This window comes from Ranitomeya variabilis, chromosome 2, assembly GCF_051348905.1.
Source record: "Ranitomeya variabilis isolate aRanVar5 chromosome 2, aRanVar5.hap1, whole genome shotgun sequence".
Taxonomy (NCBI): domain Eukaryota; kingdom Metazoa; phylum Chordata; class Amphibia; order Anura; family Dendrobatidae; genus Ranitomeya; species Ranitomeya variabilis.
The window spans coordinates 935,071,477-935,096,151 of NC_135233.1; the positions used below are offsets into that span (position 1 = coordinate 935,071,477).

The 24,675-nt window shown below is 45.2% G+C and overlaps 1 protein-coding gene across 1 annotated transcript; it reads left to right on the forward strand.

Moving 5' to 3' along the window:
- The first annotated feature begins 2,174 nt into the window (after positions 1 to 2,174).
- Positions 2,175 to 17,817, forward strand: SSR3 (signal sequence receptor subunit 3). Its single transcript, XM_077290696.1, has 5 exons — positions 2,175 to 2,461; positions 6,141 to 6,267; positions 10,447 to 10,545; positions 13,486 to 13,617; positions 17,654 to 17,817. The coding sequence occupies exons 1-5, from the start codon at positions 2,329 to 2,331 to the stop codon at positions 17,718 to 17,720; spliced, it is 558 nt and encodes a 185-aa protein (XP_077146811.1). The 5' UTR covers positions 2,175 to 2,328; the 3' UTR covers positions 17,721 to 17,817.
- Positions 17,818 to 24,675: the final 6,858 nt, after the last annotated feature.

Consider the following 24,675-nt stretch of genomic DNA (forward strand, 5'->3'; position numbering starts at 1 on the left):
TCTTACCCCTATTTTTGCAGCCCACTAGCCCTTAATATGAACATTTTAAAGCACCAAAGTTTGGGTCCCCTTTGACTTCTATTGGGTTCGGGGTCAAGTTTGGACCCAAACCTTTTACTGTATATTTGATGCCTTTCCCCCCTCCAGTCCATCCTTAATGCAGCAGCCAGGGTCATCCACCTGGCTAATCATTACTCGGACGTGTCCGCTCTTCGCCAGTTGTTACAGGATCCAATTCAAAGTACTTGTTCTCACCCACAAAGGTCTCCACAGTGTGGCACCCCATTACATCTCCTCCCTAATTTCAGTCTATCGGCCTAGCCGACCTCAGCACTCTGCAAACGACTTTCGACTAACCTCTGCACTAATCCGTACCTCCCACTCCCGACTCCAAGACTTCTCCCGTGCTGCACCAATCCTCTGCAATGCTCTACCCCAAGATATTAGGACCATCCACAATTTGCATAGTTTTAGGCGCTCGCTCAAAACACATTTGTTCAGAGCGGCCTATCACGTTCACTAATCAAACTCATTTTATGTTTGTGTGTGGCCCATTCACTATCTCCATCTATCCCCCACCTCCTGAAGATGGCTGGACCATCATTGTAAATACATCATTGTAAATACACACCTGTACTTTGTATCTACCACACCTCACTGTAGAGTGTAAGCTCTCACGAGCAGGGTGGTATTATTTCACTTTAATTATTGTATTGTTAACGTTGTTACTTATGACTGTTGTGTTTGAAACTGTTAAACTGTAAAGCGCTGTGGAATATGTTGGCGCTATATAAAGATTATTATTGTTGTTGAACAGCCATAGTTTCGCTCTTCTCTATGATGCTGGTGCACGGGCGGCTGTAAGAGCCGCATCTTACTACACCGGACCCTGGAGGATATAATGGCCATCACGGTGAATCACCCACAAACGGTCGGCTAGTACAGTGTGTTCTGGGTGGTCGCAGATTTCAGTATTTGTTATCCACGGAAAAATAAAAATGAAAGGTTTCCGGACTAAGGGGAGGATGAAGCAAAAGCGCAAAAATAGGAAGAAAACAAGTCCTGAGTGTGATCATCCCAGTAACGTGTACACATCTACTATATAATTGTCTAAGTATCACTTTCGTCTGTCTGTCTGTCTGTCTTTCTGTCTGTCACGGATATTCATTGGTCGCGGCCTCTGTCTGTCATGGAATCCAAGTCGCTGATTGGTCGTGGCAAAACGCCCACGACCAATCAGCGACGCGCAGAAAATGGCCGCTCCTTACTCCCGCACTCAGTGCCCGGCGCCCGTACACTCCTCCGGTCACCGCTCACACAGGGTTAATGCTGGCGGTAACGGACCGCGTTATGCCGTGGGTAACTCACTCCGTTACCGCCGCTATTAACCCTGTGTGACCACAGCGTCAATAGTAAAAACATCTGTTAAAAATAATAAAAAAAATAAAAAATCATTATATACTCACCTTCCGCTGCCTTTCCCCCTCCTCGCGATGCTCTGGCCGGTCCATGCAAGCGCCACGTTCCGGTCCCAAGGATGGTATGCCAAAAGGACCTTCCATGACGTCGCTGTCACATGACCGTGACGTCATGGAAGGTCCTTCTGGCATACCATCCTGGGACTGGAAGCTGCAGCCTGCGGTCGTCACGGACATGTGACCGCGACGTCATCACAGGTCCTGCGCGAGAAGGACCTGCCATGGCGTCACGGTCATGTGACCGCGACGTCATCACACCCTGGGACTGGAATCTGACGCCTGCACCGCGCACAAGGCCAGGACTTCAACGGGCCTTCGGAGGGTGAGTATATGTTTATTTTTTATTTTAACTCTGTATACTACGTGGCTCTGTGCTGTATACTCCGTCGCTGGGCAATATACTACGTGACTGGGCAATATACTACGTCACTGGGCAATATACTACGTCACTGGGCAATATACTATGTAACTGGGCAATATACTACGTAGCTGGGCAATATACTACGTCACTGGGCAATATACTACGTAGCTGGGCAATATACTACGTGGCTGTGCAATATACTACATGGCTGGGCAATATACTATGTGGGCTGTGCAATATACTACGTGGGCTTTGAGCAGGCAAAAGACGGTGCACTCCGCGCTACATGATTACTACCGAGGACGCGGAGAACACAGCGCAGACTCAGCGTGGTTGGCAGCAAATACGTCGCCTGTGCCTGGCCCCGCCCACCAGGAATACTTCCGCTTCCTGTCCCTAATGCTGACGAATCAGTAGTGGCGCTCTGACGGCGGCCGGGCTGGGTCAGTCGCAGTGTGACGTGTCGCCAGCTCTCTTTCCTCTGTGATCATGGCTCCTAAAGGCAGCAGCAAGCAGCAGTCCGAGGAAGACCTGCTGCTCCAAGACTTCAGCCGGAACCTGTCCGCCAAGTCCTCCGCTCTGTTCTTCGGCAACGCGTTCATCGTGTCCGCTATCCCGATCTGTAAGTGAGAGGCGCTGGCGTCCTGCCGGGGGCTCCGCTCATTCATCCCATAGACGTGGCATCCAGGCAGTGATCGGGGCTGAGGAGGGCGCCATTCCGATTTAGTGGGTGCACTGGTGTATGTGTGTGTGTGTGTGTGTGTATATGTATGTGTGTGTGTGTGTGTGTGTGTGTGTGTGTGTGTGTGTGTGTATATATATATATATATATATATATATATATATATATATATATATATATATATATATGTGTATATATATTACACCGACTGCAAATGTATAATAATAATATAGTGGATATAGCATAGGAGTGTATATACTGACAGCATATAGTGTATAGAGGTATATAGCGAGTGCACTGACTGCATATAGTGTACAGGGGTATATAGTGCGTGCACTGACTGCATATAGTGTACAGGGGTATATAGCGAGTGCACTGACTGCATATAGTGTACAGGGGTATATAGTGCGTGCACTGACTGCATATAGTGTACAGGGGTATATAGTGCGTGCACTGACTGCATATAGTGTACAGGGGTATATAGCGAGTGCACTGACTGCATATAGTGTACAGGGGTATATAGTGCGTGCACTGACTGCATATAGTGTACAGGGGTATATAGTGCGTGCACTGACTGCATATAGTGTACAGGGGTATATAGCGAGTGCACTGACTGCATATAGTGTACAGGGGTATATAGTGCGTGCACTGACTGCATATAGTGTACAGGGGTATATAGTGCGTGCACTGACTGCATATAGTGTACAGGGGTATATAGTGCGTGCACTGACTGCATATAGTGTACAGGGGTATATAGTGCGTGCACTGACTGCATATAGTGTACAGGGGTATATAGTGCGTGCACTATTTGGTATACATGAGAAGGATATGAGGGCACAACTCAATAACTAGGGATCAACCTAGTGCATACTTGTAAAAGTAACAACAATCAAAGAAAAAGAAGTGTGCAAATGCTAAGGGATCATCTAAAAATATATGTATGGTACCTCTATTAGTATAAATGAGTGGCAAAAAGATGGAACAACACAATAGTTTGGGCCATAGGCCTTTTAATTGGTGTATGTATTCCAACTTTTTCTTACTTACTTATACTAATAAAAATACAATCTTCTCTTGTGATCCCCTAGCGTTTGCATTCTTCTTTTTCTTTGTTTTGCTATTTAGTGTATATAACGCCCGCACTGATCTCGCTACTGTCACTTTACAATGTCCGGTGCTTATCGAGGAGGCAGAGATGACCGTGACTGACTGGAGATGTCCTTGGAAGATTATTTATAACTGATCCTTCCATCACAATTTAAGGTACCGTCACACTCAGCGACGTTGCAGCGATATAGACAACGCGCCGATCACTGCAGTGTCGCTGTTTAGGTCGCTGGGGAGCTGTCACACAGACAGCTCTCTCCAGCGACCAACGATCAGGGGAACGACTTCGGCATCGTTGAAACTGTCTTCAACGATGCCGAAGTCCCCCTGCAGCACCCGGGTAACCAGGGTAAACATCGGGTTACTAAGCGCAGGGCCGCACTTAGTAACCCGATATTTACCCTGGTTACCATTGTAAAACATTGCTGACATCGTTGCTTTTGCTGTCAAACACGACGATACACACCGACCTGACGACCAAATAAAGTTCTGGACTTCTAGCTCCGACCAGCGATATCACAGCGGGATCCAGATCGCTGCTGCGTGTCAAACACAACGAGATCACTAACCAGGACGCTGCAACGTCACGGATCGCTGTCGTTCTCGTTGTAAAGTCGCTCAGTGTGAAGGTACCTTTAAAGAGAACATGTCTGCGCGATTTTGTAATGTATAGTAAAGACTAGGCTTTAAAGGGAACCTGTCAGCAGGATTGTGCTCAGTAACCTACAGACAGGGTCAAGTCCGCACCGTTACTGATTACAATGATACCTGATGATGCGGCCTGTGGGGGTCTCCATGTGGGGCTCTGATTAGGTATTCATGTGTATGGTCTTGTGACAGGTCACTGATCCCTCACTGACTTACCCCCTAGTTTACATACTGCATAGGATATAATTAGAAAAAAAATGTAACTTTAGCAAAATGGCGGCTCATGCGCAGTAGAATCTGTCGCTTGCTGCCGATAGATGCTACTGTGTTAAGCGCTGGTGCTGTTTTACTTCAGCCTATTTTTCTTCCTCCCACAAAATGGCAGCGGCATAGTGGCATCTATGACTTGCCGATGGATGTTACTGCGCGGTGGCGCAATTCTACTGGAGGAGAAAATTTGCTGCAAAATGGTGGTTGCGCTTGCACAGTTGTATCGATCGGCGGCGCCATTTTGCTGAAGTTTTTTTTTTTTTTTTTCTAACCCCACAATATTCTGTGCAGTATGTAAGATAAGGGGGCAGGTTAGTGAGGGATCAGTGACTTGTCAGCAGGCTGCAGTGTGAATACCTAATCAGAACACCACATGAAGACCCCCACAGGCCGCACCGGGGCACAAGCATATCATCTACTCAAAACTGAAAATAAAGATTACACAACAACCACAAGACGGATTTCATCACCAGGTGTCATTGTAATCAGTATAACAGCGCCGACCTGACAGTGTCTGTGGGTTACTGAGCGCTGTGGTTCTTCTGTAATCACTATTTGAAGTATTCTGCTAATTAGATTTCGGTGCACAGAGAACTCACTGTACGCGGGGTCTTCTCCTCCCCGCTGTGATTTCCCAATTTCTCTGCTTCCTCCGGTCTTTGATTGACAGGTCACTGCTTTTTGGTATGATCTGCCTCCTAGTTGAAATTTTGCATCGGTGATGTCATTGCCATGAGCGCAGCTTGATATTTTTTTTTGTCTGGTCTTTAATAAAATGGTACTCGGGGGCGCCGCATACTTCGATTGAGATCTCGGCTCAATTATGTTTTTTAGATATGTACCATATTTTCCAGATCATACAACACACTTTCCCTCTCCCTAAATTTGAGGAGGAAAATGGTGGGGCCTCTTTCTTTTCAATGCTGTGGGCTCTAGGAAAATGGCCGCCGGAGGAGGTGCGTGCGCAGGTTGAGATCTCGTCTCCCAAGATCTCACTCACACATGCACCACCTCCAGTGGCCATTTTACTGGAGTCCATCACATTAAAAAGCATGGAAAGTGCAGGAGCTCCAACAAAATGTCAGTGGAGCCCCACCACTAGCTACCAGCCTATAGCCCGCAGCATCACCCCACTCCTACCTTCGCTAAACACCCCCTCCTACTAGTTTGGAGCCTGCAGCATCTCCTGCCACCGTCAGCCTCCAACAGTGACCCTTCCACCTGGAACCCTGCTCCATCGACGCCACCCCCTTACCGTAAAAGCAAATTAAATAAAGCACCACCACTGTATAAAAAAAATAAATGTTTCCTGTTTTCCTCCCCAAAATTGTTGGTGTTCTATAATCCGCAAAGTCTGTGCATCAGTTGTCTTGAGAGATCCTCAAAAGGGACCAAATCATTACATCACCACTGATGTATTAATGCAAGTTATTACATGGCATCAGCTGTATTAAGGCACCAGTAGATTAAACCCCTCAGGTAAGTGACTTATCATGCAGGATATGTCTGCGGCCGGTGACAACGGCGCCATATCCCGCTATCGCAGCAATGATCCAGTGTCTGGTAGGTCTCACCGAGTCGTGTTCATTTTCAGGGCTGTACTGGAGAATATGGCACATGGATCTGGTCCAGTCTGCTGTCCTCTACGCGGTCATGACGCTGGTCAGCACATACCTCGTGGCCTTCGCTTACAAGAATGTAAAATTTGTTCTTAAGCACAAGTAAGTAATGCTACATTTACTTCCAGTACGGCTACAGATGGTGAAGTTCTGCTCTGCATCCACATGTATACAGTGACATGTGGGCCCTGAGGATATGTATGCATGGAGTAGGCCGAATTCACACAGCAGTGAGTGACACAGCTTCTAGGACCACCCTCAAATTGGCATCAAGGGGTGACGATAAATCCCTGACATCATTGGAGACAGAATCAGAGTGCAGGCGCTGCACTCGCATCTCCCACAGCGTCTGCCACCCAGGATCCAGGACATCTTTAGAGGGGACAGCAATGCAAGAAGCTAGTGGGTAACTGCAGCGCTGCTCCCTGTGACATCCTGTACAAGGAGGGGTGAAGGACACTGCGGGAAGTGAGTGCAGCCCCAGACTCCATTGACATCATGTTTGAGACTCCTCTCAAATGAAACATCGCAGGCAGTACAGTAAAATAAAAACATATTTAGGAAATTGCAGGATAGGCAAATATGTAGGGAATCGTGTAATAAAGGAAATGACAAAAGTGCTTGGACTGTAAGGACCACCCCTTTAAGATATTAATCGGCCCGTAAAAAATAGTTTTTTGATAGTTCCTTGAAAATGTTATAAGAAATGTTAAGGTTCCAAAAGAGAAAAAATGACATATAAAAATTGATGCCAACATGAAGTAAAGTAGACTTATTGGAAATGTCAATTTAAAGAGGCTGTCCACTACTTTTACATTGATGCCCTATCCTCAGGATAGGACATCAATGTCTGACCTGCCAGTGTCCGGCACCCCCGCCAATTAGCTGTTATTGGCACTACAAGTAGACAGCCAGCTCTGCAAGTGCGTACTTCAGGCCGGCGGCACCGATAACAGCTGATCGGTGGGGGTGCGGGTGAAGGACCCCAGCACATCAGACATTGATACCCTATCCTAAGAGTAGGGCAACAATGGAAAAGTAGTGGAGAACTTCTTTAACTGTTTGTGTGGCATGATGATCTGTTTTAGGGGCAGACACATTATCAAGTGAAAGTGTATTTAATAAAAAAAAAATATATGTATTTTGGTTTAACAGTAAATTTAGAATATGTTTTGAACTTAAAGTAAAATCTCGGGAGAATATGTAAAGGCGCGCCGAGTTACTACTCTGTAAGGTGACACAAGCCAGATTTGAACTTCAGTGTAAATCCAGATTTATGGTGTCTCCAGTTCTGACAATTTGATAATGTTATTAAAACACCCACGAGAAAAGGCAGAAGAAAACGCCTATGTACCAAAAAACGTGCCAAGTGTTATTGGTACCTGCCCCTGCCCTCCTTACCCATCAGGTTGTTTTTATTTATGCGGCATTGTGGCATCTTCCTGGTTTGTTGTGGCCTCCATACCTCGCATGGTTCTTCTTCACTGCACAGTGACGCAGAGACATTTTGCCTATGTTTAGCTCCTCACTTGTGTCTGGTTTGAGGTATTCGGATTTGTACCTTCTGCATTCTTAGTAGACACAGACTTCTTATATTATGTTCACTGCATATGAGTTCTGAACGTTCCTTGATCGCCTGATTTTGGATGGAGGAGGGGCAGTATTTTTTGGGTCTCAGTCTCTTCCGTATTTTTAATGTCGATTGTTCTCATTAAACTAATAAAACTTGATACTTTTTTTGATACTTGGGCATTTTTTAATTCCATTTTTCTTGGGTATTTTGTCTCTTGAAATTTCTCCTTAAGTTTAGCCTTATATAGGTATTTAAAGTTATTAAAACAGACATAAGCCTAGTTGTCGTAAGTATGGACTCTGCACTTTTTAAAGGGTTTGTTGCACCGTTACGCCTCCTGATTTGCATCCAGGGGCCTTTCTCCGCTTCGGACTGGCAGTGCTTCCCAGAGTGAGCACCGTGTGAATGCTGCCGGCATGTGTGCGACCTCGCGCCTTCTCCTTTCTTATAACGCTGTTTGCTACAATATTACGCCCGGAAGAGCAGCTGGCCGCGTCAGGAGAGAAGAGGCGGGGAGGAGAATGATTGGCCACATTTATTTTGTAATTTTATTTGTCAAGTTCAAACGTGTGAACATTTTCCTGGCAGCCAAAGGTTAAAGAAAATAATTTGAACCGCGCCTCCTTCTCTCAATTTAAAAATAGAGATTAAACTCAAAGAAAAAAAAATATCACCACGTCTGTAAAAATCTGTTCTATCAAAATATACAATTTATTAATCCATAACATAAACTGAATAAAGAGATAAAAAGTGAACCACCAACATTGCTGGTTTAAGACTAATAAAAATGTTTTTCCACAATCTCATTCCATTTGGAATGTTTTTCTCTTTTCAGTTCAGTATGTGAAAACATGAGTGTCATTTGAAACCACGCCAGCAAAGAACAAGACCTCATATGGCTATGTCGACAGAAAATAAAAAAAAAGTTTTGTTTCTTGAAAAATTGGAGTAAAAAAATTAAAATTGTCCTGCACTTAAAGTGGTCTCCAAGATCCTACCCCATTATGTAGTAGGTGTAATAATATTAGCAAATACCTCCAATTAGAAATGTAGCATAGTTTTTCCGATTCGCTATGTCTCTTTCCTCATGTGCAGGCATTGCAGGACCTTAGGTATCCATGGTTACGACCACTAGCAACGAACTAACTGTCACTCAGTGGTCGTAACCATGGATACCTGAGGTACTAGAATGCCTACACGTGAAGAAAGGGACATAGCGAATCAGAAAAACTATACTATATTTTTAATCGGAGGTATTTGCTGATAGTATTATTACACTTACTCTATATTGGGATAGATTCTTGGAGATGGGAATACCCCTTTAAGTTAAGGCTGTAAATTTGGGCCTCTGTCTTTTCCCCCCAAAAAATGATTCAAATGAAGCCATAGACTACAGTGACACTTGGTTCAAATGGATCCCAATAGTGTGGGGTCTTTTTTGTTTTCCCAATAATGTCTTCTATTCTTGTGCCTGTAGAAAAGTACCAGGCGCTGGCACTACAAACTGTATGGCGTTGTGCCCGGTAACCAACAAAGTGAACACACCATCGCCCCTTAAATCTACTGATCGGCCATTAAAGCATAGGCTAAGCCTGTGTTCCCCAACTCCAGTCCTCAAGAGCCACCAACAGATCATGTCTTCAGGATCTCTTTAGTATTGCCCAGGTGATAATTCCAATATCTGAATCCTGAAATCATGACCCAAGCACTTCACTCTTGAGCACTGAGTTAAGTCCTGCAAAGCCCCTTTAGTAACGTCACAAGTGTATTGAGCTGCTCCATCATTTCTGTGCTTCCAGCTCTTGGACTTGTACTGATACAAGCTCCTGACGTGTCTCAAAAATATGGTATGTAAGGCTAAGGTCACACGAGCATATAAAAATAAAAAAATAGTCTGATTTTCATCCATATGGGGGTCCGTATGCTATTTCTATGGGTAAGTTCACATTTGCGTATATGTGCACATCGTATCATCTGCATGTGCAAACACATGTTTACGCCGCGTTTTTATCCGCATCAGCTTACACATTACGGCAAAAAAAAACCCGCTGCTTGTGCATGCATGCGGTTTTATGCATTTTTGCCTGCATTTGCCTTATTTATGCGCATGCATTCGATATTTCCAAGAGGGCCTGTCTCAATGGGCGTGTCTCAATCGGTTCCTGGACATGCACAGTCTAAAATACTCAAGTGCATCGAAACCATGAGTATGCAAGAACATGCGTTCCCATAGACAGTAATGCGTTTTTTTAACGCACTCATGCGCATGCCTGCGCATATTTGACGCTTCCAAAAATGCAACATGTTGTGTTCCCCAGACCCCGCCGCACACCGAGAAACGACGCATGCGAACTGATGCAAACGCATGTCCCTGCATACTCCATGTTAAAGATAGGTAGACATGCGGATCTGTGCAGATGATACGGTGCACACAGAGACGCAAATGTGAAACCAGCCTTTATCGTCTGTTTTTATAAATCAGCAGTGAATAAAATTTATCAAAATAAAAAAGTTTCCTATGTTAAAGAATTGCAATGCATATGTAAAAATCTGATGTTATGTGGTTGATCCGTGTGAGATCAGATCAGATTTTTTTTTTTTTTGCTCCCCCATAGACTTGAAATGTCAAAAAGTAACCTATACCCAGTTTTTATAAATTGCTTAAGCTGTTGTTTTCCTTAGTTATAATTATTTGCTTTCTTTTGCAGAGTTGCACAGAAGCGTGAAGATGCCGTCTCCAGGGAAGTAACACGCAAACTGTCCGAAGCTGACAACCGGAAGATGTCTCGTAAAGAAAAGGATGAAAGGTATGAGACCTGGACAGTATATACCCATGGCTGTGCAAGCAGCAGTTTGACATACGGGAGCAGCGCTGCCATTTCTTCGTGCTTTGCTTAGATAGGGCTTTGTGATTTGGCTTACGTTACATTAAACCCTCATTCAGACATCCGTAAAATATAGTGTACAGACCTTGATGTATGGACTAGTCATAGCCTCCAGAACTTAATTCAGCAGACTGGTCGTGGCCTCCAGACCTTGATGTATGGACTGGTCGTGGCCTCCAGACCTTGATGTATGGACTGGTCGTGGCCTCCAGACCCTGATGTATGGACTGGTCGTGGCCTCCAGACCCTGATGTATGGACTGGTCGTGGCCTCCAGACCTTGATGTATGGACTGGTCGTGGCCTCCAGACCTTGATGTATGGACTGGTCGTGGCCTCCAGACCTTGATGTATGGACTGGTCGTGGCCTCCAGACCTTGATGTATGGACTGGTCGTGGCCTCCAGACCTTGATGTATGGACTGGTCGTGGCCTCCAGACCTTGATGTATGGACTGGTCGTGGCCTCCAGACCTTGATGTATGGACTGGTCGTGGCCTCCAGACCTTGATGTATGGACTGGTCGTGGCCTCCAGACCTTGATGTATGGACTGGTCGTGGCCTCCAGACCTTGATGTATGGACTGGTCGTGGCCTCCAGACCTTGATGTATGGACTGGTCGTGGCCTCCAGACCTTAATTCAGCAGACTCGTATGTCTATGAGACTGTCAAGTTTGGACCAGGAGAATCGCTACAGTCTGTACTACGGCCAAGTTTCACAGTTGTGTAAATGAGGCTTTAAAGGGAACCTGTCACCCCGTTTTTTCCGTATGAGATAAAAATACTGTTAAATAGGGCCTGAGCTGTGCATTACAACAGTGTATTTTGTGGACCCCGATTCCCCACCTATGCTGCCGAAATACGTTACCAAAGTAGTCGTTTTCGCCTGTCAATCAGGCTGGTCTGGTCAAAAGGGCGTGGTGTCTTCCCCCAGATCTTGCTTAGTTTTCCGTTGGTGGCGTAGTGGTGTGCGCATGCCCAAGGTCCCAAATCCACGTCACAGGGGAGTGAAAAGATTGCGATGTGCTGTATTTCATTGGTGATCGGTGGGCGCGGCCATCTTCCTTTGGCCGCGCGTGCGCAGAAGCGGCGCTCTGCTGGCCGCGGCTTCAGGAAAATGGCCGCGGGATGCCGCGCGTGCGCAGATGGAGATCGCGGCGGCCATTTTCCTGAAGCAGAGTTCGCATCTCGGCTTCAGGAAAATGGCCGCCGCGATCTCCATCTGCGCACGCGCGGCATCCCGCGGCCATTTTCCTGAAGCCGCGGCCAGCAGAGCGCCGCTTCTGCGCACGCGCGGCCAAAGGAAGATGGCCGCGCCCACCGATCACCAATGAAATACAGCACATCTCGCTCTTTTCACTCCCCTGTGACGTGGATTTGGGACCTTGGGCATGCGCACACCACTACGCCACCAACGGAAAACTAAGCAAGATCTGGGGGAAGACACCACGCCCTTTTGACCAGACCAGCCTGATTGACAGGCGAAAACGACTACTTTGGTAACGTATTTCGGCAGCATAGGTGGGGAATCCGGGTCCACAAAATACACTATTGTAATGCACAGCTCAGGCCCTATTTAACAGTATTTTTATCTCATACGGAAAAAACGGGGTGACAGGTTCCCTTTAAGGTTTTTCTCATGAATTACCTTTTCAGCATATTTTCCTAATCGATTCCTCACCAGCACCTTGGGGGTCACTGGCTGCTCTTTTTCCTCTCACCCCATTACGCTCACATACACTGGTGTGATTGCACAGGTTGGCTGACATACTGTCATTATTAACTAGGTTATTCGGGATGTTAACATTGATGGCCTATTTTTAGGATAAGTCATCAATGTGTGATCGGTGGGATGTAACACCTGGCACCTCTGCCATTTAGCTGTTCCCAGAGTCGGCGGTTGCCAGAACTGCTCAGTTATAGAACTTGACAAAAAAATGAACTGGAGTATAGGTTGGTATGTATGCAAAATAGGAATGTGTTCATACTGGTTATTAAACAGACAAAACCCAGGACAGAAACAAAATGAACACATACCCTGCTAAAAGTAAATAAATGAAAGCAATTTATTGCATATAAATAATATAGGGTACTTGATCACAAATAGCTAATAAGCCATCCCACCAGCGTCAAGGTGTATCCAAATCTGGATGGTCCTAACCTCTAGTATGAACACTTTACCATGTGCCAAAGTGACGTCAATGTGAATATGGGCAGAGTAGGACTAGGTCCTGAATGGATATCTAGGAATTCGGAAGCTATATAAATGTAATCTCCAGTTCAAAGAAAGGTAGCACAGCTCCATCAACTGTGTAGTGGCTGCGGTTGGATATTGCATATTTTTCCTCTTTTCAGATCACTATGGGGCGGATGTGCAGCATCGGCCACAGCCACTATTCCATCAACAGAGCTGTGTAGCTCCGTAGCTAAGCATTTCTGGCTGGTACTTGGAACAGCTGATTTGCGGGGGTGCTGGGTGTCATACCTCCACCGATCAGACAGTCATGACCTATCCTATGAGGATAGGCCATCAGTGTTAGTGCTAGACAATGCATTGAATGACTCGTCAGCATACGTGGCGGGTTACAAGTGGTGGCGACAACTACAATCTAATTTCCAAGTAAAGCAAATTTGAAAGTTTCTTATTTAATTAAAAGTAAAAAAGTGACAGTAATTCCTGAATGCCCATATAAATCAGATCTGCCTGTGCTATTAGTATAAGAAGGTGTGCAGTCTCTACCTTTTATGTAGTCTCTAAACTCTAGATTATGCAAATTATGTCTGTGATGAAAAAGTAATGAATATAAGTGTCATATTCTGTCAGACGTTGGCTTCTTTTATTTATTTTTTATTCTTTGATTTAAAGGATTCTTTGGAAGAAGAACGAGGTTGCAGATTATGAGGCCACCACCTTCTCCATTTTCTACAACAACACATTGTTCTTGGTCCTGGTCATTGTCGCCTCATTCTTTCTGCTGAAGAACTTCAACCCTACAGTGTATCCTTCCATTCTGACATTACCGTATGATTAATCTTGCGATATCTGAGACATGTAGCTGCAGGGTTGCCAACATGATTTTTTAAAATATATTTTCTCTGAACAGCTTACCCAAAAAATCAGACAGAAAATATTTTTATGGAGACTTTGTCAAACCATTATAAATCATTCAGATTATAAGTCATCTATGTCTACAGCCCATAATTCTAATGAATACATCAGCCGTTTTCACTGTGAAATGATCACTACATTAAAAATCTATATAAGTGAATTTAGGAGAGAGTGTCTCTAGAGATGACTCTTGTTTGGTGAGAGTCACTGTAGATTCGTAATGTCTGCTTTAGCTATATAGTCAGTCAGTCCTGATGTTCCTCCATGAATAGGATCGCACTAGTGACTGTTCTCTGGCACGGTCCTCATATTCAGACTTGTGCTCCCCTCCAATGATGACAAGGTCTAGCCAATATCACTGGTGTGTGTGTGTGTGTGTGTGTGTGTGTGTGTGTGTGTGTATATATATATATATCAGTACAGACCAAAAGTTTGGAGACACCTTCTCATTCAAAGACTTTTCTGTATTTTCATGACTATGAAGATTGTACATTCTGACTGAAGGCATCAAAACTATGAATTAACACATGTGGAACTATATATTTAACAAAAAAGTGTGAAACAACTGAAATTATGTCTTATATTCTAGGTTGTTCAAAGTAGCCACCTTTTGCTTTGATGACTGCTTTGCGCACTCTTGGCATTCTCTTGATGAGCTTCAAGAGGTAGTCACCGGGAATAGTCTCCCAACAGTCTTGAAGGAGTTCCCAGAGATGCTTAGCACTTGTTGGCCCTTTTGCCTTCACTCTGCGGTCCAGCTCACCCCAAACCATCTCGATTGGGTTCAGGTCTGGTGACTGTGGAGGCCAGGTCATCTGGCGTAGCACCCCATCACTCTCCTTGGTCAAATAGCCCTTACACAGTCTGGAGGTGTGTTTGGGGTCATTGTCCTATTGAAAAATAAATGATGGTCCAACTAAACACAAACCGGATGGAATAGCATGCCGCTGCAAGATGCTGTGGTAGCCATGCTCGTTCAGTATGCCTTCAATTTTGAATAAATCCCCAATAGTGTCACCAGCAAAGCACCCCCACACCATCACACCTCCTCCTCCATGCTTCATGGTGGGAACCAGGCATGTAGAGTCCATTCGTTTACCTTTTCTGCGTCGCACAAAGACACGGTGGTTGGAACCAAATATCTCAAATTTGCCCACGCAGTATATAACAGTGGCCACGCAGTATATAACAGTGCCCACGCAGTGTGTAGCACTGCCCACGCAGTGTGTAGCACTGCCCACGCAGTGTGTAGCACTGCCCACGCAGTGTGTAGCACTGCCCACGCAGTGTGTAGCACTGCCCACGCAGTGTGTAGCACTGCCCACGCAGTGTGTAGCACTGCCCACGCAGTGTGTAGCACTGCCCACGCAGTGTGTAGCACTGCCCACGCAGTGTGTAGCACTGCCCACGCAGTGTGTAGCACTGCCCACGCAGTGTGTAGCACTGCCCACGCAGTGTGTAGCACTGCCCACGCAGTGTGTAGCACTGCCCACGCAGTGTGTAGCACTGCCCACGCAGTGTGTAGCACTGCCCACGCAGTGTGTAGCACTGCCCACGCAGTGTGTAGCACTGCCCACGCAGTGTGTAGCACTGCCCACGCAGTGTGTAGCACTGCCCACGCAGTGTGTAGCACTGCCCACGCAGTGTGTAGCACTGCCCACGCAGTGTGTAGCACTGCCCACGCAGTGTGTAGCACTGCCCACGCAGTGTGTAGCACTGCCCACGCAGTGTGTAGCACTGCCCACGCAGTGTGTAGCACTGCCCACGCAGTGTGTAGCACTGCCCACGCAGTGTGTAGCACTGCCCACGCAGTGTGTAGCACTGCCCACGCAGTGTGTAGCACTGCCCACGCAGTGTGTAGCACTGCCCACGCAGTGTGTAGCACTGCCCACGCAGTGTGTAGCACTGTGGGCACCATATCCCTTTAAAAAAAAAATAAAAAAAAAATTGTTATATACTCAACTGCCGGCATCCAGCGAAGCTGTCCCAATGTGCGCGCTGCTGCCGCCAGCTTCCGTTCCCAGCGATTCATTGCGAAATTACCCAGATGACTTGGCGGTCTCGCAATGCATCTCTGGGAACGGAAGCTGGCGGCAGCCGCACGCGCATCGGCGGACGACGGAAGGTGAGAATAGCAGGGTTTTTTTGTTTGTTTTTTTTATTATTTTTAACATTAGATCTTTTTACTATTGATGCTGCATAGTAAAAAGTTGGTCACACAAAGTTAATAGCATTAACTGAGTGCGTTACCCGCGGCATAACGCGGTCCGTTAAAGCTACCATTAACCCTGTGTCAGCGCTGACTGGAGGGGAGTATGGAGTGGGCGCCGGGCACTGACTGGACGGAAGTAGGGAGGGACTAATTCTCAGCCGGACTGTGCCTGTCGCTGATTGGTCGCGGCCGCCAATCAGCGACGCGGGATTTCCGTGACAGACAGAGGGAAGTACCCCTTAGACATACACACACACACACACACTACAGACCAGCTAAGTAAAGAAAAACGAGTGGCCATCATTATTTTAAGAAATGAAGGTGCAGTTGCAAAAACCATCAAGCGCTACAAAGAAACTGGCTCACATGAGGACCGCCCCAGGAAAGGAAGACCAAGAGTCACCTCTGCTTCTGAGGATAAGTTTATCCGAGTCACCAACCTCAGAAATCGCAGGTTAACAGCAGCTCAGATTAGAGACCAGATCAATGTGACACAGAGTTCTAGCAGCAGACACATCTCTACAACAACTGTTAATTGGAGACTTTGTGCAGCAGGCCTTCATAGTAAAATAGCTGCTAGGAAACCACTGCTAAGGACAGGCAACAAGAAGAAGAGACTTGTTTGGGCTAAAGAACACAAGGAATGGACATTAAACCAGTGGTAATCTGTGCTTTGGTCTGATGAGTTCAAATTTGAGATCTTTGATTCCAACCACCGTGTCTTTGTGCGAGGCAGATAAGGTGAACGGATGGACTCTACATGCCTGGTTCCCACCGTGAAGCATGGAGGAGGAGGTGTGATGGTGTGGGGGTGCTTTGCTGGTGACACTGTTGGGGATTTATTCAAAATTGAAGGCATACTGAACCAGCATGGCTACCACAGCATCTTGCAGCGGCATGCTATTCCATCCGGTTTGCGTTTAGTTGGACCATCATTTATTTTTCAACAGGACAATGACCCCAGACACACCTCCAGGCTGTGTAAGGGCTATTTGAGAATGCCAAGAGTGTGCAAAGCAGTCATCAAAGCAAAAGGTGGCTACTTTGAAGAACCTAGAATATAAGACATAATTTCAGTTGTTTCCCACTTTTTTGTTAAGTATATAATTCCACATGTGTTAATTCATAGTTTTGATGCCTTCAGTGTGAATGTACGATTTTCACAGTCATGAAAATACAGAAAAATCTTTGAAAGAGAAGGTGTGTCCAAACTTTTGGTCTGTACTGTATATATTATTTTATTGTTTAGTCCCCTTATCTGATTGCTTACACTATATACTGCAGTAAGGCACCATATAGTATAAATCTCGGCCTCACATACAGCTGAGCTTCAGAAGAGCACAATATGGCGGCGATGGCCTTCATCAGGCCCCCAGCTACCATAGTAATTCATTGGTGCCCCCGCAGTCATGTCACATGGGCCTATGAGAGACTGTAAGCGCAGGCAGCAATGTTTAAATGGTTAAGAGCAGCAGCCAGAGCTCATCTCTGGCTGCGTCTAATAGAGACAGATGCCGGCTATTTAATACAGCTGGTATCTGCCACGTGTATCTGAGCCCTTTTTCCATATATGTGATATTGCTTTAACGGTTTAAAGTGGCCAAGTTACTATATACTTGTGTTGTATTAACAGTTTTGTTATTTCATTTTTGTGTTTGGTCTTCCATTATCTGTTTTTGATCACCTTTAGTATTCCTTAATTCTCTATTCTAGAAACTACATCCTGTCCATAAGTGCTTCTTCCGGCCTTATTGCCCTGCTGTCTACTGGATCAAAGTAAATGCTCTAAAAAGGGACAAACAGTTTGGAGCAAAGTGTTATATGTATTTTTCTTTTGTAATAGACAACATGTCCAATAAAGATTGGGTTGGATTTCTCTTCTGTTACTCGCATTTTCTTCCGTTTGCCATATCTTCACTTTCAGCAGATACTTCAGCACTGCTTTATAGGCTTGTGGCTGGGATGTAAGTTTGTTTCTTTTGCTATTAATTGTACGGTTTATCCCAATTTATTAAGTGCACCATGGACAGTACTACCAGGTATGTTGTGGGATGTATGCAGGGCTTGGACAGCCGTTTAAGGCCAGAGTCACATTAGCGTATCACATCTGATGTGATATACTAATGACCCTCTGCTGGGAGCGTTAAGGCTAGGTTCACATTGCGTTAATGGCAATGCGCTGACGGCATCCGTTACATAGCGGCACTAACGCTATGTAACGGATGCGTTAGCGCACCCATTAACTGCCATTATGTAGAGCATGTCATAATCGGCATGCGTTAGCGATGTGCCGTCATTCTGTGACGGACCCTTGGACGCGGTCTGCAGCGTTTTCGGGTCCGTCACCGCTAGCACAGATGGAGCATCTGCGCTAGCGCGATCGCATAACGCGATCTTTAAAAGGCACTTGCGTTGCGCAGTCCGTTCAACGCATGCGTTGAACGGACTGCACTTAACGCAATGTGAACCAAGCCTAAGAGTGTCAGTGCACCGTGATCCGATCCTCTCACATCAGAGAATTGGAGCACAACTGCAGAGGAGACGGAGAAACTAATTTCTCCATCTCCACTGTTGCAGTGTTGGCTGGAATCGCACTGCACTTGGGTTATGACGCCACACATGGCTTCTTCCTTTCAAACACCTTACAAAACACCAGGGAGCATTCATTACGTGTGCAGGAAAGTCTATTCCATCAGCTAAATGGTAAGTTTCTGTACAGTTAGAGCAGTCAGACTGTGAAATGCCGACCACAAGAGGTAGTAAGGGCAGACACTATAACATTTAAAGAAGAGCTGGATGATTTCTTAACAAATGGCATTGTGGGTTATAAAACATCTAGCGGTTTGAATGTGTAACTGGTGGATTAAAGGCTGAACTTAATGGGACCAGTGTATTTATTTATTTATTTATTTTTTTTTTCAACCTATATACCATAACTACAATTGTGTGAAAAAGGGTTTGTACACTGTTTGACATAAGAAAAAGATCAATACATATGGAACGGGCACACCTAAGTCAAAAGGTATAGAAAGCAATTTTATTAACACCAAAGCACAAAAAATGAAATAGCAACACCCCTGTATGAATGGAAGCTATGGAGCAAACAATATGCATAAGGTACCAATATAGACAGTAATGACCATCACACATGATCCCACAGGGCCCTGTCAAAGGTCCAGCAAACAGGAGAAAAAGGGTTATAAAACAACATTAGTAATCGTCATAGGTATGTATGATAACCATCAGGATAATTATACATTACTGATTTTAGTAATTCCGCAGGTAAACCGCATTGCGGATTTACCGCGTTTTGGTTTTTTTTGCGTTTTTTGTGCGGATTTCACCTGTGGTTTTACACCTGTGGATTCCTATTATGGAGCAGGTGTAAACCGCTGCAGAATCCGCACAAAGAATTGACATGTTGTGGAATAAACAACGCAGCATTTCCGTGCGGTATTTTCCGCATCCTGGGCACTGCGGATTTTGTTTTCCATAGGTTTACATGGTACTGTAAACTCAGGGAAAACTGCTGCGAATCCGCAACGTGTGCACATAGCCAAAAAGTGGAGAACATGCACTACCAAGAGATCAAATGTGGCCATTCCAACAGATAAGAGAACCCAAGACAGGTAAAGCCCATATAGCACAAAGCAATCCAGAGCTGGAAATGGGCAGAAAATAAGGTCCCTGGTTGTCAGTCAGCTCAAAGGAGAAGGAGTATGTGGACCCCAGGACTACATGCAATATAACACCCATAGGTGGCAGCAAGAAGGGGTGTTCAGACACCTAACATAAGTATCCTTGAAATGGGAAGGACCTGTATGGATCCAAGGAAGGATTGCAGATGCAAGTGGTATCGGGTGTGGGGTGGTCCAATGCGTATCTCTGCAGGCACAGCTTCCTCAGGAGAAGGTCCTGTGGGGGCACCCACATTTGGTCTCTTGGTAGTGCAGGTCCTCCACTTTTTGTTTTACATATCTACTATATAATTGTCTGAGGGTTACTTCCGTCTTTCTGTCCTGTCTGTCTGTCTGTCACGGATATTCATTGGTCGCGGCCTCTGTCATGGAAATCCAAGTCGCTGATTGGTCGCGGCAAAACGGCCACGACCAATCAGCGACGGGCACAGTCCGGCGGCAAAATGGCCGCTCCTTCCTCCCCGCAGTCAGTGCCCGCTCCATGCTCCCCTCCACTCAGCGCTCACACAGGGTTAATGGCAGCGGAAACGGACCTCGTTATGCCGTGGGTAACGCACTCCGTTACCGCTCCTATTAACCCTGTGTGACCAACTTTTTACTATTGATGCTGCCTATGCGGCATCAATAGTTAAAAGCTCTAATGTTAAAAATAATTAAAAAAAAAAAAAAAAAATCTTTATATACTCACCGTCCGTCAGCCCCTCGGATCCAGAACCGGCCTTTCCCGCTCTTCGCGACGCTCCGGTGACCGCTCCATGCATTGCGGTCTCACGAGATGATGACGTAGCTCGCGAGACAGCAATGCACTCTTGGGACCAGAGCGTGCGAGGAGCGTCGGTAACCGCTTCGCCTGGATCCGGGGCCAACGGAAGGTGAGTATATAACTATTTTTTTATTTTAATTCTTTTTTTTAACAGGGATATGATGCCCACATTGCTATGTACTGCGTGGGCTGTGCAATGTACTGCGTGGGCTGTGCAATATACTGCGTGGGCTGTGCAATGTACTGCGTGGGCTGTGCAATGTACTGCGTGGGCTGTGCAATATACTGCGTGGGCTGTGCAATATACTGCGTGGGCTGTGCAATATACTGCGTGGCCTGTGCAATACAGTACGTGGCCTGTGCAATACACTACATGGCCTGTTATACACCACGTGGGCTGTGTTATACACTGCGTGGGCTGTGTTATACACCGCGTGGGCTGTGTTATACACCGCGTGGGCTGTGTTATACACCGCGTGCCTGGGCTGTTATACATTCCGTGGGCTGTGCTATTTACTATGTTGGCTGTTATATACTACACGGCCGGCCGCGGCTGGCACGGGATTTGAACCACCCTTCGCTAATTGGTCGCGGCCGGCCGAATCCTGTGTATTCAATGTATTATTCTAAAATCTTCATAAATAAACTACATACATATTCTAGAATACCCGATGCGTTAGAATCGGGCTACCATCTAGTTGTATATAATTATTCTGATGGTTATCCTGTTTGCCTATGACAATTACTCATGTTGTTTTATAACCCTTTTTTCTCCTGTTTGCTGCATTTCTTACAGTGCCTTGTGGTATCATGTTTTTGTGCTTTCTATACCTTTTGACTTGGGTGTGCGCATTCCATATGTATTGATCCTTTTCTTTTTCTCATGATTCATTGTTCTTTCATGCATTTTGTAGCACCCTCATAGCTTGTGTATCTACAGTACATCTGTACCTAGTGGTGCACCCTACCTTTTTGATATTTTTGTACACTGTTTCAATGGGCAGTTTATGCTAAGAAACCCTCCTATGTGGCTGAATTACAACAATTTACTAAAGATGACTGGGCCAAAATTTCCCTAGAGCATTGTAAAAGACTCATTGCCAGTTATCTTGATTGCAGTTGTTGCTGCTAAGGGTGGCCCAGCCAGTTATTAGGTTTAGGGGGCAATAACTTTTTCACACAGTGTCCTGTAGTTTTGGATTTCCTTTTCCCTTAATAATAAAGACCTTCATTTAAAAACTGCATTTTGTATTTACTTGTGTTCTTTGTCTAATATATTTAAATTTTGTTTGGTGATCTGAAAAATTTAAGTGTGACAAACATGCAAAAGAATAGGAAATCGGGAAGGGGGCAAAGACTTTTTCACACAATTGTATGTATATTTGCATAGGCTTAAAAATAAACAATATTTGAGGGGGTGTGATCTGGCTATGGAGGAATGAAGACACGCTTTTGTCTCTGCTCCATGTGCGGCACTGAGAATCAGCAGACCAACAATCAGATAACCTCTTCAAAGAAGAATATGAGTAGCAGGAGAAGTGGGAAATCATCTGATGCAGCACAACAGACTTCCCACCTGAATCCAGCTTTTTTTTTTTTCTGGGCAGATTGCAGGCTCTGTCCTGCAGAGAGAAGAAAACATTGCCGCTGACACCATGAGCTGTGCAGAAGCTGCTTCCTCCCGCAACAGCCTGCATACAGAAAGGAGTTAAACTCTAGAGTTGAGCAAATATGTTCAGAATTGGTTGCCAAATCTGAATTTGCCATATTTGTGCCATATTGGTACCCTATTCGTGCCGAGTTTGTTTGATTGGTTCTGAACATATTTGTTAATTTCTACTCAAATTGACTCCAATGACGTTCAAATATTGCAAAAATCGTATTCGCCGCCGATCATAATCGGAACTGAATTTTTTTAAAAACATGCTCAACTTTAATAAACTCTCAACAGACCTCGGGCTGTCAAGACTCATCTTCAGGAACTGAAGAATCACTATTGGGGGGGGGGGGGGGAGTCAAGCCGACTGATAGTGGTTATGGACATGGCGGAAGATCTTGGCGTGAGAGGGGAGGAGGATCCCTCTCCTGAAGCGGCACGCTTGACCAACTCCTATTGTACAGACCCAGGCTCTCCAGGTATGTCACAAGAGGCCTTATCGTATAACAATAAGAGCCAGCCTACGGACATAGAGCTGGAACGCTCTATGAAGGCATCACATAGGCAGCTTGCCTCTACCTGTCGACCCTCCTCAGACATTAAAAAAAGAAGGGGAATGTAGAGCCTATGTTGGGGTAAGTGCTTGTGTACCTAACAAGGAATCTCCCACCTTGGGGACTCTTCTCACACTGGATGATGGTACTTCATGACCAATTGCACAGGGGATGGGAGTGCTGGCTGAACTCTGGGATCTACGCTCGTGTATTACTGCCATATCTTTTAGGGAGGATATGGAGGCCGACATCCCTAGGCTGGAAAATGCATACCGCACCGAACTATCTGCCCTGCGTATGGATGTTCAGCAGGTGGAAAAGCAGGTGCAAGACAATGCAAATAAAATCAAATTCCTTAAAGATGAGGTGTGCTCGGAACCAGCTATATTAAAACAATATTCCTACCAAATGCTCTTTAATCGATGCTATGGAGGAAATAAAGGAAGGGGCAATAACCTTAGAGTTCAAGGTCTACCAGAAAATGTTGAATCCAAAGCTCTCCCCCCGAAAGATATCCTTAATAAGGTCTTGGGAGATCCCCCTGATACAGAGCGAGAACTGGATAGGGCCCATAGAGATCTCGACCCTAAACCAAAAGATACTGATCGCTCACGTGATGTGATCTGTCAAGTACATCGCTATGTCATAAAGGAGGCAATTGTGCAAAAACTCCGTAATGGATCTGTGGCTCTCTTTCACAAGTCAAAGATACAAATCTTACCTGACTTATCTTGCCTTACCCTCCAGAAAAGAAAGGCCCAAATCTTACCTGACTTATCTTGCCTTACCCTTCAGAAAAGAAAGGCCCTCAGACCTCTTCTGGACATGCTTAGGTCATATGACTTGTACAGCTGGGGGTTCCCTTTTGTCTTCAAGTGCGCCATGGGGGCAAGATGCACACCCTTCGATCACCAGATGACACCACCTTCACCTCTGCCTTGAATCTCCCCCAATTGAAATAGAGATTGACCAGTCTTCCCCACTGAGATATGGGAGGAACCTGCTCCGAGAATTCCAAAGAATACATAAGGCCACGGCGAACGAGGTACGGAGGGATTCCACCTTCCCCTAGTCTAGGGGATCTAATAGTTTTTCTTTTTTTCTGAGCTCTTATGGCATCTTCGGGACCATCCTGGTTGAATGAAGATAGAATGACTAGGTTTGTGCTACACCTTCAATTATTATTAACTACTAATACACATATGTAATTACTCAAATAAGCATTATATCTGTTAAAAACATTTTTCATGATTAGTGAGGTGATTTTTTGGAAAGATCCTGTTTGGAAAATATTGTATAATTTAAGAAATTTTTCTATAAGCACAATATCCATTATAGGCTCTAATAGCAAAATGACAAAAAAATTACTTGAACTGTTTTCATCTTTTATATAGAGTCATCCAACTTCTGGAACCTGTCAACTGTTAATCCAGCCAAGGATGCTTGGACTACATACCACAATTTCTTGACATTTGTTGGCTTTGCCTCAGAAACTGCATTTTTTTTATGTCGCCCCACAAGTGTTCTATGAGTATTAGGTCCGGGAATTGGGTTGGCCACTCCATAACCTCAATTTTGTTGGACTGGAACCAAGATTTTGCTCGTTTACAGATATGTTTAGGGTTTTTGTCTTGTTGAAACACCCATTTCCAGGGCATATCCTGTTCAGTGTAAGGCAACATGACCTCTTCAAGTATTTTAATATACACAAACTGGTCCATAATCTCTTGTATGTGGTAAATAGGTCCAGCATCATAGTAAGAGAAACATGCCCATATCATGATGCTTGCACCACAATGCTTCATGGTCTTCAGCCTGTACTATGGTGGCTGAGTTTGCGGATCATCTGATGAACTGTATGTGGCCCTTGGACCCAAAAAGAACAATTTTACTTTCATCAGTCCCCAAAATGCTACTCCATTTCTCTATAGGCCAGTTTAAGCAAGTTATATCCGCTTCAGTACGTCTTTTTATTAACAGTGGGACTTTGCGGGGAATTCTTGCTAAGAGACTAGCTTCACACAGGCATCTTCTAACTGTCACAGTCCTCATAGGTAACTTGA

Coding starts and splice junctions, on each gene's coding strand:
- SSR3 (XM_077290696.1), top strand. CDS start 2,329: ATGGCTCCTAAAGGCAGCAGCAAGCAGCAGTCCGAGGAAGACCTGCTG. Junction 10,546..13,485: donor CGTAAAGAAAAGGATGAAAG/GTATGAGACCTG, acceptor TTTGATTTAAAG/GATTCTTTGGAAGAAGAACG. Junction 13,618..17,653: donor AAGAACTTCAACCCTACAGT/GTATCCTTCCAT, acceptor TCTCTATTCTAG/AAACTACATCCTGTCCATAA.